This window comes from Aptenodytes patagonicus, chromosome 15 (genome assembly GCF_965638725.1).
Source record: "Aptenodytes patagonicus chromosome 15, bAptPat1.pri.cur, whole genome shotgun sequence".
Lineage (NCBI taxonomy): Eukaryota > Metazoa > Chordata > Aves > Sphenisciformes > Spheniscidae > Aptenodytes > Aptenodytes patagonicus.
This window is the reverse complement of record NC_134963.1, coordinates 12,860,884-12,874,245: the sequence shown is the minus strand read 5'-3', so window position 1 is coordinate 12,874,245 and position 13,362 is coordinate 12,860,884. Positions and strand designations below refer to the sequence as shown.

The 13,362-nt window shown below is 54.8% G+C and overlaps 1 protein-coding gene across 6 annotated transcripts in view; it reads right to left on the bottom strand.

Moving 5' to 3' along the window:
• Nucleotides 1–13,362, bottom strand: part of MSI1 (musashi RNA binding protein 1) — a 31,605-nt gene that overhangs the window by 5,037 nt on the left and 13,206 nt on the right. For 4 of the 6 annotated variants that reach the window (XM_076352825.1, XM_076352819.1, XM_076352821.1 and 1 more), the window contains 5 exons: nucleotides 7,984–8,032; nucleotides 5,864–5,946; nucleotides 5,105–5,222; nucleotides 3,400–3,480; nucleotides 2,055–2,111 (listed from right to left, as the gene is read on the bottom strand). In XM_076352825.1, coding sequence (XP_076208940.1) covers nucleotides 2,055–2,111; nucleotides 3,400–3,480; nucleotides 5,105–5,222; nucleotides 5,864–5,946; nucleotides 7,984–8,032 — 388 coding nt within the window. The remainder of the gene's footprint in view (nucleotides 1–2,054; nucleotides 2,112–3,399; nucleotides 3,481–5,104; nucleotides 5,223–5,863; nucleotides 5,947–7,983; nucleotides 8,033–13,362) is intronic. The other 2 variants (XM_076352822.1, XM_076352823.1) reach the window with 1 other exon arrangement.

Below are 13,362 nucleotides of genomic sequence, written 5' to 3'. Positions count from 1 at the left end.
TCATATGAGGCTTATATCTGGGTTAGCCACTCATTACAGGCCCTGGGCCAATGTGAGCATGTTGCTGCTTCGCATCACCCCCAAAGATGCTGTTCCAGGGAGGAAAGGCTGCTGGCAGCCACCCTCCTGCCCCATCATCGCTTCAAGTCCCTAACACCCAGCTGAATGAATGTGGTTTTACTGAGAAAGGAGGCCAGGTCTTCTCAAAAAGACTCCAGTTCTTTTTGCACAAAAAACCCTTCTTGCCTTTGCAATCTACTGAGACACCAGGTTTGTGTTGTGATGACAAAGCACCTGCATGTTAGCTCCCTGCGTGCTGGAGCAATCATCCCTGCTTGTGCCATCCCCTCATCTCAGTTCCGCTTGCCAAGCCCATAAAGCGCAGCCCATTTACACGCACGCATCCACTTGAAGGCACAAGGGCCCTCGAGCACTGCACAGCTCGCTGGGCCTTTGTAGGAACGAAGGGGGCCCTGCCCTTCGTGGGACCAACTCCAGCCTATACGTGGGAATCGCAGCTCTTGGCCTAGCCAAGAGGCTGCACAGTGACTGTTTAGCAGTAGGTAAGCGTAACGGGAAGGGAAGAATGCCACGATCCCCAGCTGGTACTTCAGCGAGACACTCAGGACTGTAAGCTAACATGGCACCCAGCCAGGACAGCAGCATTAATAACTTCTTGTTGTACAGAGCCCTGGTGCACCCCAGCCACCGGTGACAGCCAGGCCCCGGGCAATTCACCTCCACTAGGAAGAGGCACAGCGCAGCTGGGGGTGGACCTTGGAGGGAAAAGCACTTTTGCCAGGTCACCAACATTCCTCTACAAATTTTATGGTTTTGATGAAAAAGACACATGTAAATACACACTGGACCCACATCTCCTTTGCTTGGCAACCAAAAGGCTGAGAGGTGGGGGTCAGGTGCTTGTGCAGTTCCATACATGGTGTCAGGGAAGGGTTTTATTAAGAGGGAGCTAGGATTTAGTCTCCCCCTGCCTCCCTCGGGGCAATTTGTTTGTTGGTGGCTGCCAACCTCAGCATCCTCAGGAACGGAGGCTCCCTGAGGATCGACACGGTTCTGTGCCACAGAAACCCCCTTTCAAGCCTCTTTGTACTGTTAATTCCAGGAGAGCTTCTCAGGAAGCTTTTCCACACCCTCATTGCAGAGAGATTCAAACTCTGAAACAGGTGGGGGCAAGGAAGCGCTGGAGAGGAGGAACACCACAGAAATGAGATGGCACACGGGGAGCAGGGTGCTACACAAAGCTGCTTTTCTACGACAAAAACCATGGACACGACAGAGCTGGGGAAAACATGGCTGTGGAAGGGAAAGTCGACAGAAGGAACGTCACCTAGAGAGAACACACTGCACACAACCCAGGGGCTGAGGATCCAGAGGGTATTTGCATTGTGAGGACACTGAGCCAGGACTAGTCCCTGGAGAATAGTCCTCAGCCCCCGTTTCATTCCACAGTTCGCCACGAGCACTGCGGGACTTTACAGTAAAGTCCCGCCACACTCGCTTCTGTCCGGGAAGCCCGTGTGGGAGTAGCTGGGGAGCTGTACCACCCGGAGCAGGGAGAGCATTCCCTGCAGCCCCTCCTGCACAGGGCAATGGGATTAGAGTAACCAGGAGTGCCCCCACACCCTCTCCCTCCTCCCAGCACTCCAAATCTCGTCCTTGCAGCAGCTAAGGTTAAGGTCATTTGTAGACCTTTGAGAAGTCACCCTGCTCTCTGCAGTTTTCCATATCTGGTTTACACCCAGCCTGGGGCGAGGAGCTAAAAACGAGGCAAGCAGCAGGAGCAGCCACCTAAGGATTACATGCCTTCATTTGGTATGACTGCATTGCCCTTCTCAGAGACAAGACACATGGCACTGATTGCTTCTCCATCTTTCCAGCCCCAGCTCTGGATGGAGCTCATACAGATGGAAGAGGAAATAAGGAACATTTCCAGTCTAACTGCACCAGGCTGTGGAGCAGCAACACCACTGGAACAGCCCAAAGCCCCCTTCTCCCCTTCCAGCTTGTGAGTTTAGGAAATGAGCGGGACTGACCTGTGAGCTCAGGGAGGACGGGGGCACTCGGGAGAGGGGTCCGCTCTACACGGAACTCTAAAAATGAAATGCAAGACAGCTTAGGAACTCGTCAAATGCCCCGAGGGAGACCCCGCAGAGAGGCAGCAGCCAGGGGCCGCTGGGGGAGCAGCCTGCAGCCAGAGTGTGACCAGGCCAGTGCCTTCTTTAAACTAATTTATAACTGGTGCTGAAAGGTGCTGGACTCCTCCCCTGGAGACTGAAAGGATCCATTTACCCTTAGAATAAATCTGGCCAAGGCAGGGCAAGTGCAAGCTTTGCTGTGCAGCCTCAGGTCTGCCCTGGAGCACCGCTCTGCAACCCATCCAATCTGACCTCTCGGCTGCCATGCCAGTGGGTACTCAGCACGTGCCACGCTCATCTGGGCATGGGTTTCCAATGAGGCACTCGAAGCCACTATGACTGAGACCCATAAACTGAATTCACGGAGAGCTTCCAGACAGCTAGGAGGCAACAGCAACTTTCAGACACAGTCAGCCTGAGCTCGCCTCAGGCGAAGAGAAAACTTCCCGTTCCCAGCCCCTAACATCAAGGCTTCATATATAAATCATCACGCTGAGGGATGGAGTAAGGAAGGGATGCTCGGAGTTGCCACTTCTCTAGAAAATAGCAAGACATTCTTTTCCCTGAGTGTGCTCTGCCTTGTTCCCTTGCCTCGCAGAGAACAGGAGGGAGAAGAGGCCCCAGAAAGCTCTGAGCAGCTGCGGCACAGCAGGTTCCAGCCATTGATCGCAGAGTCCATGTTCTGAGCACATGGCAGGGTTGGGAGCTTGAAACCACCCAGTTTGCGGGGGATCTGCAGCCCACCGCCCCAGCAGATGTTTTCTGGTGGCTGTGAGTGGTCCAGGCGCTGTTCAGAACACAACTGTAGTGTTGCAGGCGCCTGTGTTTCGGGTGCCTAGCAGCTCCCTGGCCCATGGAAAGCCACGTTTTAAAAATCTGTGCTACTTTCAGAGCAGTGGCAACTCTGGTAAAGAGAGACAGACACACACAAAGGCAGCGAGACAGGCAGAGCTGCAGGGGCCCTTCTGTGTCACAGCAGCAGCCCTGCGGAGGAGGCTAAAGGGCATCAGAGCAGCCTTGGGCTTTTCCTGCCACTGGCATGTGAGGATAATCCTAATGAAGGACAGGCTGTTCCCACCTATTCCAGGGCTTCTCCCCTCCCCCTTCCACACCCGTCTCCAATTTAAAGAAAGACCAAACAGGGGAAAGGGTGAAAGGGGCAGAGCCTGGGTCATGGATCATGCCAGGGACTCCCGTCACCTGAAGGCAGACCAAAAAAAACCAAGCAGGGAACACCACTCACCAGGGAACTGGTAAGTGTAGCCAGGTGCAATGCCAGTGTAACTTCGACTCGCGTAGGTGGCAGCTTGGAAGCCTGGATAACCTGGGGGAAGACAAAAGGGCTCTGTTACAGCAAGCTCGCAGGGTCCATGTCCTCAGTGCCTGGCAGCTCACGAGCAGTGTGACCATTAGTGTTAGAAAGCACGAATAGGGCTAATAGCAGAAACCCCAGGAAATTGCCGGGCAGAGTCTGCACACATGCAGGTCTGCAGAAGAGTTTTAGCAGGCCCGTTTAATTTTTTCCTCACTCCAAACATGTAAGGACATGGCGATTTCCTTCTCAGAAACTCACAGCTCTGCAGACTAAGGCTTTCTGATGCATCAGCTGGATTTACAAATAGGAGGAGATCAGGGAGTTTGGGGGCATGTGAACGGCTGAATAGCTCTGAGTCACTTTTGCACTAGAAGTGCTGGTGAATGCAGGCAGAGCACTTCTTCCTGGCGCTGGGTGGGAGGACAATTCCTGCCATTCCCCGGGAAGCTGACCACCTATACAGAACGAGCCTGTGAGAACACAGGGCACTGACTGAGAGATGAATATTTGATTTGAGATCTCCCAAGACATGAGTACGTAGATTTCCCAGTGACTCAGCTTGAGCCTTGCTGCTTTAAATTCAGATGGCTTAGAAAAGGCAAAACCCAAAACCACAGGCTGGAGTTTTATTTTCCTTCAATAAGTCAAGTGAAAACATTGGGGAAAAAATGCCCTTTTTGGGGTTTTGTTCAGTGACTAACTGCTACTCGGTAGGCTTAGCAAGGAGAGCCAGGCTGAGTACACCCTGCCCAGCAACACCAGCGATGATCCTGAGCAAACAGTGTGCCCTTGGTTCAGCTCAAGCCTGGCTAGAACGAACAGAGGGAGGGAGAGAAGCCAGGAACAGCACCCGCGCTGGAAGGATCATGCTTGACTCTCAGGTCCAGGCACGAGGGTTTATAGACCTGGAAGTGGGGGCTACAAGGGACTTTTTTCTTTTTTGTAATCTTTTATCTGAACACATTTGCCTTAGAATCATTGATAGGCATGAAACCCAGCCTGCTTGTCACCAATTTCTCCTTACAAGACAGTCCCACAGTAAGTGTATGGTTTTCCTTGCAATACCAGATACTTGCTGTCCCTGAGAGGGAGGGAACAAAGCGAGACAAAGCTTAACTAGAACTTTAAGGGCATTTTTATAGTCTTTAAATGGCAGTGAGGACATTTATATGGACCACTGTTTCAAGTGGAAGCTCGGGGGCTCTTTAATCAACTAATTCACCAGAAAGCCTGTAGAAGTGTGGGAGGAAGATGCCTGGGCACAGATTACTCCACACTCGGTTCAGCTGTGTAGTTACATCCTATTCCACAAGAGCCATTGATGAATTACAGTCTATATGCTATGGCACTGCGGGACTGTTAACGGAGTTGCAGAGGGCCAGAGCTGCCCAGCACATGGCTGTGTCCGGCCAGCTCCTGCTGTCACAGGGCAGCAGTGACAAGCTTGCAGTTTTTCCAGGTGCCACCAGAGGGCAAGTTGTGATCGCAAACAGGTCTCAGCGTCCCCCCAGCGTCCCCGGCCTTGCATCAGGGAGAGCTGCCCTTGGCCGCCCTGCCCGCTCTCGGAATAAAACCTCTAAGCTGCTGCCTGGCACGACCGGGAGCTGGGCAGGAGATCTGTCCTTGGGCTTACCCAGCATACCGATCCCGAGCATGAAGGCATCCATCCCGTAAGGCATGACTCGGGACCGCCCTCGTGCCGAGCCCGTTGGGGACATCACCTCCTTCGGCTGGGCTTTTTTACACTCCACCTGCCACAAGAAAGTAAGGATCAGGCTCAGCCGCCACCGGCACAGCGCGCTGCCACAGAGCACAGGCAGAAGCTGGGCTGCAGGCCAGGCAGGGCTGCCCGCCGTGACGGCACTCCCCAGCCCTGGCCACCGCCAGCAGCCCATCCCGCTGTCCTTCCCTTGCGTCCCTGCCTCTGGCCTGCATGCTGCCAGCCTTCCCTCTCGCTCTGCAGCCACCACAGGCAATGGGGAGCTCAGACACTGCTTTTCTCCTCCTGGTCTGCCCTTGACGTTCTGCCTGGCCCTGCACCAGGGGCCTTGAAGCCTAATTTTCCTCATTTCTGAATGAAGGTAAAACCTGCCCCCTTCCCAGGCCACCAAGATGTTTCATGTAACTTTGAAACCTCGAAGTACTACACAGTTCCTCATTACAGTTAGCTCTTCTCCTTGAAAGCTCAGTATTGTCCTGGTTCACCTCCACACTGCGAGTTTCTTTCTCAGACTGGCTGCTGTGATTTTGGGGAAAAGACTCAATCCAATTCCCCACTGCAGAGAAAGTGTGTCAGGACCTCAGTGCCTCACACCCTGCCCCTGTGCCATTGACCCCTTCTCCATCCCATGTCTCTGACCCTTCTCCCCTGGGTTCTGCCCCAGACACTCACCATTTTGTTGTTGATCTCATGGAAGTGGATTTCACACACTTTTTCCACAATGTCTTCACTTTCAAATGTGACAAACCCAAAACCTGAAGAAAAGGCAAAACTCCTTGATCAGGTCAGAGCTCTGGACCATTTGCACACACTACCCATGTCCTTTTATTGGCAGAAGAAGAAAAGGAGCCACAGGCTCCTATACCATCCTAGGATGGTATAATCAGCCCTTTCTAAAACAGCTGTCAGTCATCTTCCCTCTCCAGCAAATCCTGCTTTTACACACAAGAAGAACAGGAGCATCCCCTTATAGATTCCCTTTTCCTCCTCATCCTGTACTTCCCACCCTCTCTGAATCCAACTGCTCTCAAAATGAAGTGTATTTTTTTTAAACTTTGCTATTTGCAAGGCAAACCACGTGGCTGATAATACTCGGGAGGATCCCAGCAGACAGACGCTCACACAAAGAAAGTCGGTGGAGAAATGAACAGCTGCTTGCCAGGACATCACCATCCTCGCTAAACGCACCCCACCAGCAATAACACCCTGCACGTTTCCTCTTCAGTCACCAGTCATAAAGCCTTGTATAAGCAGACAAATATCAGCAAAGCAGTTGTACAGAGCAAGACAGATACATACAAGCAAAGCGATTTGTAAAGTTTCACCAAAGTAAGGTTAGTATCCGGGGTAAAACAGGACAGGATGTTCCTGGCCCCTGGCCCAAACTCACACCTCCTTTCTCTCACCAACCCCTTTGCTGACAGTTTTGGCAAAGACCAGCTCCGGTGGGCAGACTAAACTCCTCTCAGCTGACTGCAGCCGCTTCCGGAAAACTGAGGCAGGTGGGAGGATGTCTTTAAGCTTGCCTTACAAGAAAGCTGGGATTAAGCAGAGCCTTCCGCTTTCCAGAACTGGCCAATTCCATGGTGCTTTAAAATAACTTTTAAAAACAGAGATCTGCTGCCCAGAACCCCAGTTTTTCTCCATACTGCCAGAAAACTCTCTCTCCATAAACTCCTTTGTCTGTCTGTGCCCAGGTTACACACCATTCACCTCAACACCCACGAGCGGAGGGGCTCGGGAGTTCAGGAGCAAAACCGTGATGCCGAAACCAGTCCTGAGCCCCATCAGACCCCCACCAGGCCTGCTGCGCCCTGGACAGAGCCCCACGCTGCCGACACAGCAGCTAGCAGCCCTCCCTGCTCCTTCCGAAACGCCCGACAACTCTTTAATTGGACTAGTGACTGGGGGGCATCCATGGAGGAACAGGGATCTTCCTCTTTAAGATGAAGCTGGAACAACATCCTAGGCCAGGCAATCAGAGTAGATTTAACGGCTTTAGAAAAAAGAAGAAACCTGAAGGGCACACAGTGTAGCAAGAGCAGAAGGGAGCGTTCCCTCACTGATCCGGGGGCAGAGGTGCTTGGAAGTGGTTCAAACAACACACAGACATGAGAGTGGCCCAGCACAGGGCTGTTACTGGCCCTGATTTGGAAGACACCAAACATAAGATTGCAGGTTAAGTTGTGGCCAATAAATCTCTGAGCTGGTGCAATGCTTGCTAGTGTCGAGCCCTGCCACGCTCCGGGGCAATCGGCCTGAAGACTCACTGGGAAAGCGGGAGGCAGGGATGCCCATGGGTGGGCTGGGCCCGGATAGCACAAATATTAGAGCCTCGCTCCCATCCTGTAACCAGACTCCACCAGCAAGACTCGGGTAAGAAAAGGTGACCTGGGAGCACAAGCGGGCTCCGGGCCGAGGAAGGGCGAGAGGCAGGCACTCTTCAGGCTCTCGTGTCAGCTTTCCCAAAGCTCAGATTACTCAGGACAAGGTAAGACACACACTGCGGGCTGGAGCCACAGAGGTAAGCGGGCAGGGGAGGGGGCCGCCTCCTCTCACATATCTGCAACTCGGCAAGTTTACAGCACAGGAAACGCACTGGACAAAAGCTCTCTGTGCTGCAAGGGACACTGGTAAAGGATGCAGATGCAAAAGGATGGGGCAACTGGAGGCAAGATAAAGAGCAGCTGCGACCCGCACGCCCTGCTGCTGGGATACTAACCCCTCCCTACGCAAGGCAGGAGGCAAACCCTCCGCAGTTCCCTCTCCTACGGCCAGAAGACCACTCTCACCTCGGTGTCGGTTGGTTGTCTTGTCGAACATCAGCATCGCGTCGTCCACCTGCAAAGAGAAGAGCTCCAGATGAGATTATTGCCATTGCCACGAGCATCCTCCAACACATTTGTGCAGAGCTTCCCAGGCCTCCCCAAACCAGAAGGGATCAAGATGAGACCTCCCATCCCCAAGAAGGAAACAGGGTGTGCGTGCACACACATACACACCAGCTCCCACACCAGGCATGTCCCCAAGCCACAACCAGCATGGTCCCCCCACCAGCCCGGGGCAGGTGCTGCCGAGCTGAGCCCCCTCGGCCCGGCCCCTGGCAGCAAGCGACCCCGATTGTTTGCCTGCGGCTCCAGCCGGGGGGCAAGGAGCAGGGAAGGCTTTGTTCCCAAATCCCAGCCTCAAAGGAGAGGAGAATTAAAAGGGGGGAGAGAAGCAAAGCTGGAGAGGGGAGAGGAATAAGGGGCCTCCCAGCGACAGGGGAAGCGGAGGCCTCAGACAACAGAGCCTGCCTGGGAAAGCTGGGAAGCGCCCCCGCCCCCACCCCAGAGGAGCCTTTCCTCTAAGTGAGGTTTCCCACTGCTGGAGGCTGTAATTAGAGCAAATTTACTGCAAGGCCTGAGCAGGGCTGCCTTCCCGGGGGGAGGGGCGGCCGGATCCCATCCCCCAGCCGGCCTGGGGCTGCTCTCCTCCCCAGCGAGCACATCACCGCCTGGTGCCACTTTTCCCCCCATCTTCCCGCTGGGTGTTGCCTTGCAGAGATGCATCTGCACCGCTCCACAGATCAGGCCGAGCAGGGTTAAAAAATACACTTCAATCCCCTCCGTGTAAGCCCCAGTGTAAACCTGTCCCACTGACCCATCCCTCCTCTCTAATACCACTGCCTTAATCCGATTATGAAACTGGACATGCAAGTGCTCAGGGGAGGCAGCGGCAGTCTCCGGCCAGCAGCTGCCCCGGCCCTCCTCCTCCTCTTCCGTGCGAGACAGCCGCTCCCCGAGCAGCAAGCCCCGTGCGCCCCCGACTCTGTGGAAGGATTACTCCCTTGCCTTGTCCCCAGGAAGCATCTGCATTGCTGCCTTCTCTGAACAGCCTGTCGGTGAGGGCAGAACGCTGCCCATACCCCCGTGCAGGCAGCTACTGGCTTCACTCGTGGAAAGCCCACAGCCCCAGTCAGGGAAGGGAGAGGGCTCCTAGCCTCAGCCCCCCCAGGACAAAACAGGACACCCGGCTCCACCTCAGTGCCACAAGGATGGAAGCAGCCCTTGCTAACGTTTCCAGTGCCACTACGAGCAGAGATTGTCTTTGATGCCCTTAGGCTTGTCCAACACGTCCACCCCGCAAGAGCCAGGTGACAACAGACAACCTGACTCCCGCTCATCCCGCGCTCTTCCTGTCCCAGCTCAGCCTCCCTTGGCCAAGCCAACAAACACCTGAGAAACATGCCAGGCGTCCAGCTGGAGCCACGGGGGATGTAAGACTTCACAGAGACCTGAAGCAACTCCTCAGCAGCTTCCCAAGACACAGCCAGCTCATCACGCTGCCATTCCCCATCGCCACTTGCTCCTGCCCCTCCACCATTTGCCTTCATGGTGCTGGGGGGAAACCTGACGTAGCTTAAAAATATTTCAAGAAGTTTTACTGTCTTTTTTTGTTCATTTTTTAAGCTAGATCCGCTCCTCCACCCAGTTCTCAGAAAGGCTGGGCACATAGCTGTCCTTCTCCCCAGTAAACACTGGGAGAAAGCTGTGTCAATGGCACTGTGCAGCAGTGCTGCTCCCGAAGACTTCAACTTGGGTAGCTGGAGCCCACAAACCCATCGCAGTAAGAGATGGGCACGAGAAAGAAAAACCCAGTGGGGACGCGCACAGCCCAGCTGCTGACTTACTCTGTTCAACCAACCCCAGCAACAACCTCTTCTTCGCAGAGCCTGGACAGCAGTAGCAGCTGCAAGCAGCAGAGCCCAGCGCACGTCCACACACAAAACCACCTCGCACCAATGGCCCGGGGCCACGGCCCAGACGCTCCCGCAGCACTCGAGCACTTGGAGCCGGGAGAAGTGCAACTGCTTCATCCCAAACCGCACCCCGTACGCCGAGAGGAGAGCTGCAGCCTTCCTCCCTCTGAGCCTTTTTCCAGGCTTCTGCCGGTGCTTTGAGACCAGGTGTCTACCCAACACCCCAAAACATCTTGTGAAAACAGATTTACAGTAACATGTACTCTATTTGAAAGCCGTTTCCTGCTATGAGCTAAATCTAAGATAGATAGATGTATATGTATGCGTATATACACATAATATGTGAAATAGTCTCACCCCACTCAACTCTAGGGCCCCAGCTCTATGTATAGCTACAACTGGTGGTTTTTATTGACAACAAAACCTAAACACCTATACATGAGCATCTTCTCGTCTCCTTCCAAGGCAACAGGTGAGATGAGCTGGGTGGTCTCAGACAGCACGCAGCCAGTGACGCGAGATAAAGCAGGGCCCTGCAACCCGGGGGGTTGCAGAGGTAGTCCTGGAGCCCACAAAGGCCAGCGGGACAGGCTGCAGACCGGAGCACACTGCAGAGCCGGGAGAAAGGCCTCACCTGCATCCACAGGGAACAGCCATTTCCAGGACTCTGCCCCGGGGGGCCGGCCTCACGCCAGATCCCTCCTAGCTCTTGCCATCACCTCCCCTGGTCCGGAGCTAGGGGAGGGGACGGGGACCGGCTGCCTCAGCTCGCAGGGATCCCCGAGGCCCAGCACTGCCCAAACACCCGGGCAGACCCTCGCACAAAGCGCTGACCGCCGAGGGGATGGAAGTACCGTGGCCGGCTCCCACCAAAGGCCAGACCCCGGCAGCCCCAGACAGGGACCAAGCCGGACCCGCTCCCACAACCAGGCGTGAGTGGCAGCCCCCGGCGGGCGGCTATTGTGGCGGCGAACCGACACCCCCCCCCCCCCCGCCCCGCCTCCGCCGCGCCGGGCCCTTCCCGGCTGGGCCGCGCCGGGCCCCAACAAAGGCGACCGCCGGCGGGGCCGTCGCCACGGCAACGCGGCCGCCAATAGCAGCTGCCGCCCGGATTAGCGCCGCGCACAAAGCCGCCCCGCTGCGCCGGCCCCGCGCCCGCCCCGCCAGCGGCGGCGCCCTCACACACATGGCGGCCTGCGATGGCCTGCGGGAGGGCACCCGCCGGGGGCCGGAGGCCCCCGGCGGGTGCCCTCCCGCAGGCCATCGCAGGCAAACCACCACCACACACAAAGGGTTCACACCGCAAAGAGAAAGGGTTCACAGCGAGACCCCTCCTGCACCGACTTTGTCCCCCTCCCGGCCCCGCTTCTGGCAGGACAGCGGTGCCGCCATCTTGCCTCATTCCCCCCCCCCCCCGCCCCGGCCCCGCCGAGGGAGGCAACGGGCCTGGGCCGAGGCGGGTTGTGAGGGACTGAGGGGACACGGAGCCAGGGGTGCGGTGTTGCGAAGGATGGGGGGGAAAGGGGTATTTGGGGACAGGGGCAGGAAGGGGGGGGTCTGGGCCCTCCTGTGGGACAGGAATGGAGGTGCCATCTCCAGCCGGTCCCCGATGGTTGGCAGAGACAAAACAAGTCAACTACCCGAGAAATGGGTGTAGGAGAAGCACGTGGAAAATAGCACTTACGAGTTTCAGAAAGCCCTAAGTTCATTTTTAATAGTGTGTGGAAATAACCTATGAGCATAACTGTACTTTAACAAAGGCTTTTTTGCTGGGTGAATTGTCTTTCTCCCCCTTCTCTCCCCCCCCCCCTAAAATAAATATTTGTTTCAATTCTTTAAACATAGTCAAAGAAGCAGATCACTTTACTAGAAAACTGTTTAGCTTAGTGGTCAAGGCTGTCTCCCACAGAACAATTTGACTTCCTAGTCCAGGCTTCAGTTATCCAACATTTTGAGGTTAGAAGTTCAAGGTTTGTTAATTTTGAGGAATGATGTCTCTCCCCGTGTTTAGCCACGAGGGTCAAAAACGTCAAGGGAAAAAGAGGGTGTCCCAAGCGCAGTGACTCTTGCTCTCCAGGTGTATCCTTCCCAAGGAACCCTACCACAGGAGACAACTTCTTTGGCAGGTACTTGGCAGTTCAGGGGTAGGTACGACACCCCTGAGCCTTAAACCCAAGCTGTCCAACATCACCACCTCTCAAGTCTGTCTCCAGTGGCTCTCTCTAGCTTTGGAAAACCAAATGGGAGTGGAAGAAAGATAAAGGCTTGGCTCAGTGGAGGTAACACATTCAGAAAGTGAAAAAAGGTTTGTCCCTGGGGAGGAAGCTCTTCTAATCCTCCATGGATTTGCCACTGCTGAGACCTCCTGCTGCAGCAAGCAGCGCCTTCCCGAGAGGAGGAGACAGGCCCTTCTCAAACCAGCACCTGGTTTTGATGAGAGCAGTGTGGTGGTGACAGGAAGGGAAAGTGACAGTCCCAGGTCTCAGAGAAAGACTCTCCACCAAAGCAGCCCTCAGCCTAGCCAAAATATTCGGGTGCACAGATATGAGGCATGTCATACCAAAATGGAACGCAGTACGATCCACCTGGCCTTGGCCAAAAGGCCTGATTTTTTTCAGTGGCTTAGTCCCACTCTAATATCTTTCAATCTTCCTGGGACAGTCATAGGTGTCTGCAAAGGAGGAAGCCAATGACAGCCTCATGCAGATTAAAAAAATAATAATAAAATCTCCAACACAAGTTTGATAAGAAATGTTGGATGCACTTCCACATGGGCAGATCTTGAAGACAGTTGTCAATATTCAAGCAAAGGCTTTGCACAAACAGGCATCTTCCACCTGAACAGCAACTAAAGATGGCTTGGCTGGTCCTAGAAGGAACCATGGCAACATAGTTGTAGAAAAATCAGGCAGAAGAATAATAGCTGCCGAGTCGGCTTCAACACGGGGAATGCAAACCAAAACGATCTAGAAACAACTTGGCCATCCTGTCAAGAGAGGGCATCAGCAACCCTGCGAGGTTCTCCCGGCTGCTCAAACAGGCCAGGCCGATTCTGGGGAGGAGGACGCACCGACCCACAGCCCGGCTCCAGGGAGCAGGCGAGCTGTGCCCGCACGGCTCCCGGAGGACCCTTCTTACCCGGCTCTGCAGAGCCATTCTCAAAACTCTGAGAATGAGACTCAGGCAAGGGACAGAGCCCGCTCCGTGCCACAGGTGAGCGGGACAGCCTGTCCAGGTGTTCCTGCCCGCTCCTGCACTGCATGGCGGGCACCTGGCAAATATCAAATTAACCACTGAAGATCTGAATGACCATTACTGCTACAGCATTTTTGGCTATCTGCCTACCAGATGCGGAGCACAGAGAACCCTTTGTTCCAGAGGCATTGTTACCACAAGCCAAACTGCCTACTGCCGCAAGAGAGGTGATCAG